Source organism: Pollicipes pollicipes, unplaced genomic scaffold, assembly GCF_011947565.3.
Source record: "Pollicipes pollicipes isolate AB1234 unplaced genomic scaffold, Ppol_2.1 Scaffold_3447;HRSCAF=4054_pilon_pilon_pilon, whole genome shotgun sequence".
Taxonomy (NCBI): domain Eukaryota; kingdom Metazoa; phylum Arthropoda; class Thecostraca; order Pollicipedomorpha; family Pollicipedidae; genus Pollicipes; species Pollicipes pollicipes.
The window spans coordinates 32,770,692-32,774,207 of NW_023596297.1; the positions used below are offsets into that span (position 1 = coordinate 32,770,692).

General features: G+C 50.7%; 1 protein-coding gene across 1 annotated transcript; it reads left to right on the plus strand.

The window, feature by feature from the left end:
* The first annotated feature begins 201 nt into the window (after positions 1-201).
* Positions 202-660, plus strand: LOC119092462 (protein BTG2). Its single transcript, XM_037215425.1, has one exon. The coding sequence runs from the start codon at positions 202-204 to the stop codon at positions 658-660; it is 459 nt and encodes a 152-aa protein (XP_037071320.1).
* The last annotated feature ends 2,856 nt before the right edge of the window (positions 661-3,516 follow it).

Here is a 3,516-nt window from a genome sequence, read left to right on the forward strand (position 1 = left end):
GTCAGCTGATTCTAGGCTTACAACCCTGATCATGGATGGTGTTTCGCGTCCTCGTGTCTCAACTATTAGATGGGCTGGGTGAATAGTTTTCTCATGGAATATCAGTATGAGAAAGAAGGGGTTGCATTCTTCACTTATTGTGGTTGAATTGCTGATGTGCGTTTATCGTCCCTCCAGTTGCCGGTTGAAGAACGTCAGAACATGAAGTCCGAGGTGTTTGCTGCGTCCGACTTCATCGTGAACTTGCTTCGGGTTAGCAATCCGAGCAGCTTGAACGAAGAAGATCTGTTGGTTTTCCGGGACACGCTGGCTGTGGTGATGCGGAATCATTACCACAACCATTGGTTCCCGGAGAAACCGTTCAAGGGCTCGGGGTACAGGTGCATCCGAATCAACGGCCAGATGGATCCGCTGGTGGCGGCAGCTGGGGCGAGCTGCGGCCTGGACGCGGTCTTCCTGCGATCGCTGTTTCCCAGCGAACTGACCCTCTGGGTAGATCCTCACGAGGTTTCGTACCGGATCGGCGAGAACGGGTCCGTCTGTGTGCTTCTGGACGAGCGGGCTCGCCCGGATACCGCGAAGAAGGACCGCATGCGCGCCGCGTACGGCAACCTGACCGGCTGGATAGCCGAGCCGGTCTCGGCGTGCGCATTCAGCTAGAGGTCTGCTGTCTCACCTCCCATCCTGCCAGCCATAGTGTGATATGATCTCAGCAAAGTGGTTATTAATCGGCGGTGCTAGTGATGCGCGAGCATCAGGGCATGTGCGAGCTAATGTGCCCCTGGGTCATTCCGTGTGAACGAAGCAGCTGTCGACTCGCCCCCATCTCCCTGAACCCCCCCACCGAAACCAGGGCATGAAGAAAGCGGAACCAAAAAAATAGCAAAACCATGGAAAAAGAAGGTGGGATAGTCAACTCCTAAGTGATAAATGTCCGCACTCCTCCGCCCTGGACAGGTTCCGGGGTGAAGCATCCGAAGGCCTGCCCCCTGTGTCGTTGACCTGTATTGTCGAGGAGTGGCGATTGGTCTTTGGTGCCGTTGTTGCTGTGACGACCGGCTCGCTCGTTGTTGACCGAATGGTTGCAGGCCAGCCAAGTTCAAATCTGTTTCAATTATTGTTGACAATTTATTTTGTGCAAATAATGAAGGTAGCCAAAGGCGAGCTGCACTGTAAGACTGTAAGAAGCGAAGATGTGATACATGGAATCCTCTGAAATATTGGCGCAATCACGCTGGGGTCAAGTCATCGGTGCTCGTGTTCATCCTCATCGTTCGTGACGGCTGGAGTGTCGGCTGCGACCGGTTCGCCCTGCGGAGGTCATTTCAGGTCGTTAGTGATCCCCAGGCGGGTCGGTAGCAGCCGGCGTTTGTTCTCATCGGTATCACCTAGAGGTCATCACTCTCACAAGCCTTTTCATTCATAAACTTCCAACTTTTCAATCTGACAAAAAAACCGCAAGTACAAATCGACTTCGGTCGGTTCTTTGCACAGTCATTGCAAAATGGTTGACAGGTGATGCGGATGGTATTCTCGCGTATTTTATGTATAAATTCATTGGTACTTAATGCGACGACTGGGGTTTGAAGTCACCCGAGGGTTAAAGGTACAAATAAGTCGAGCATAGCCTGTGATTCGTTCTACCACGCTAGTTTTCTCTCCTGCCTGCGGGGTCAATTTGTTGATTTTATCGAGTTCACTCGCGTGGTCTGGACGTGCCGGTGTTTTAACTGTCGTGCTAGAACTCTGTATATATTAACCCTCTCGTTGGCTGTGGCGTGTACGCGTGCTGAAGAGGGCGCATTACACACCTGCAAGACGCTTTCCAAATTTGTATTTTATTTGCCTCGATGAGTCCGCCGTGTCGTAGATGTTTTGTACAGAAATATATGCTAATTCTGCAAGTGAAACTTAACTGTTTTCATGCTAGACATACGGCCATAAGTGATGTAAATGGCGTTTAAAATAAGTCAAGCCACGCAGTATGCAGAAAGGGACACGTTTGTTGAGCATCCATCTGCTGTACGCTTAAAACGTCGAATGCGGTACGCAGACACTATCGCTGTGGAAACGAGTATAAGCGGTCGGGCTTGCATGTGGAAAGAAAAAGGGGCTATACGGCATGCCGCCTGGTAGTCTGTAAGGGCTGTATACCGAGCAATCTCACGTCAACGCAGTGAAAATCATGAAAGCTTTCTGTTCCAGCCATCGTAAGTGGCACCATCTGGAAAGCGGACTCATCTTGCCAATTGGCTCACTTTGGCAATTGCGAGCGGATAATTGGGAGTTCTATGTGAATTCGCGTTGGCTGATGTGTGCGGCGTGGTAAAAGCTAGACACAGGGAAGCGTGCGCGCGCAATAGTGACACCCTGCCAAGCGCTCCGCCGTTGGTGAAACACATGTTACTCAAAAGTGTTTTGGCCCGCATTCTATTTTCCTCTCATTTAACGTCGTTGGTTTATTGGTTTATGTGGCATCGCCACTCAACCAAAAGTGGTTAGCTACTGATAGGTATGTGAGCGACCTCCTCGGGTGAGTGATCTTGTCTGGCCCCATGGCCCCGATGTTGGTTCCAGAGGCGCGGCGGGTTCCCAGACAGCCATCGCCCGCTCTCTGCAATGTGGACCGACTGGCGCGTCGCATGTGAGACAATCGCGCAGATTATTAGCCAACGCGGTATGGCAATAGGCCGTCTTGTGTTTTCATCATGCCATGGGTTGTGAAAGGGAGCGACAGTACCCGCTAAAAGAATGGAGTTCGGGGTGCAGCTGTAGCTCTTTGTGGTGCTATCAATGTACCACGGAGCGTTATGACATAACCTTAACACAAATAATAAGCTGTGATTGCCATTCAGGACCTTTTAAATAACTGCTTTTGTGTGGACTACATCTCTTCGCCGATTTAAGAGCGCCGCAGTCGATATAAGACGTCAGCAGCAAATTAGGTTTGCCGGCATGCAGCCGACTGGTGTATGGACATACCGTGCATAGAACGGTTACCAATTGTTAACTTATTTGCAGAACGACTTAGCGCGTCCATGCAAAGTCCGTGCCGAAAACCGAACTATCTTTAGGCATCGCGCACCTCTCGACGACGGACTGACAATGGCGTGGACCGTGGAATCGGGGGGGGGGGGGGGAGGGGGGGGAGCTTCTTAGAGAGACAGGGTCTCAATGTTCCGGTAAATATTGCCCGAGGTTCTCAAGTCTGATGTGACGCTTAAGAGTCGTACCTGAAAAGAGAGCCTTCAGTAGTAGTGCGCTCGTCGATCACCTACAAAATGCTTCACCTCCGGCACTATGGACATTACACAGCAACCGGCATGCAGAATACGTCGAGACCTGGCGTAGGTTAGTTAAGTTCTTATGTTAAGTTCTTATGTTAAATTAGCCACCTTCAATTGTACTGGTTAAACGACGTTGTGAAGCTACGTTACGATTAGTTTGGTGGTACTCAGCATTTCAGGGCTGTGCTCATCCCCATAACTCCGAAAACCCAGGGGCTGAGTGTTTTTC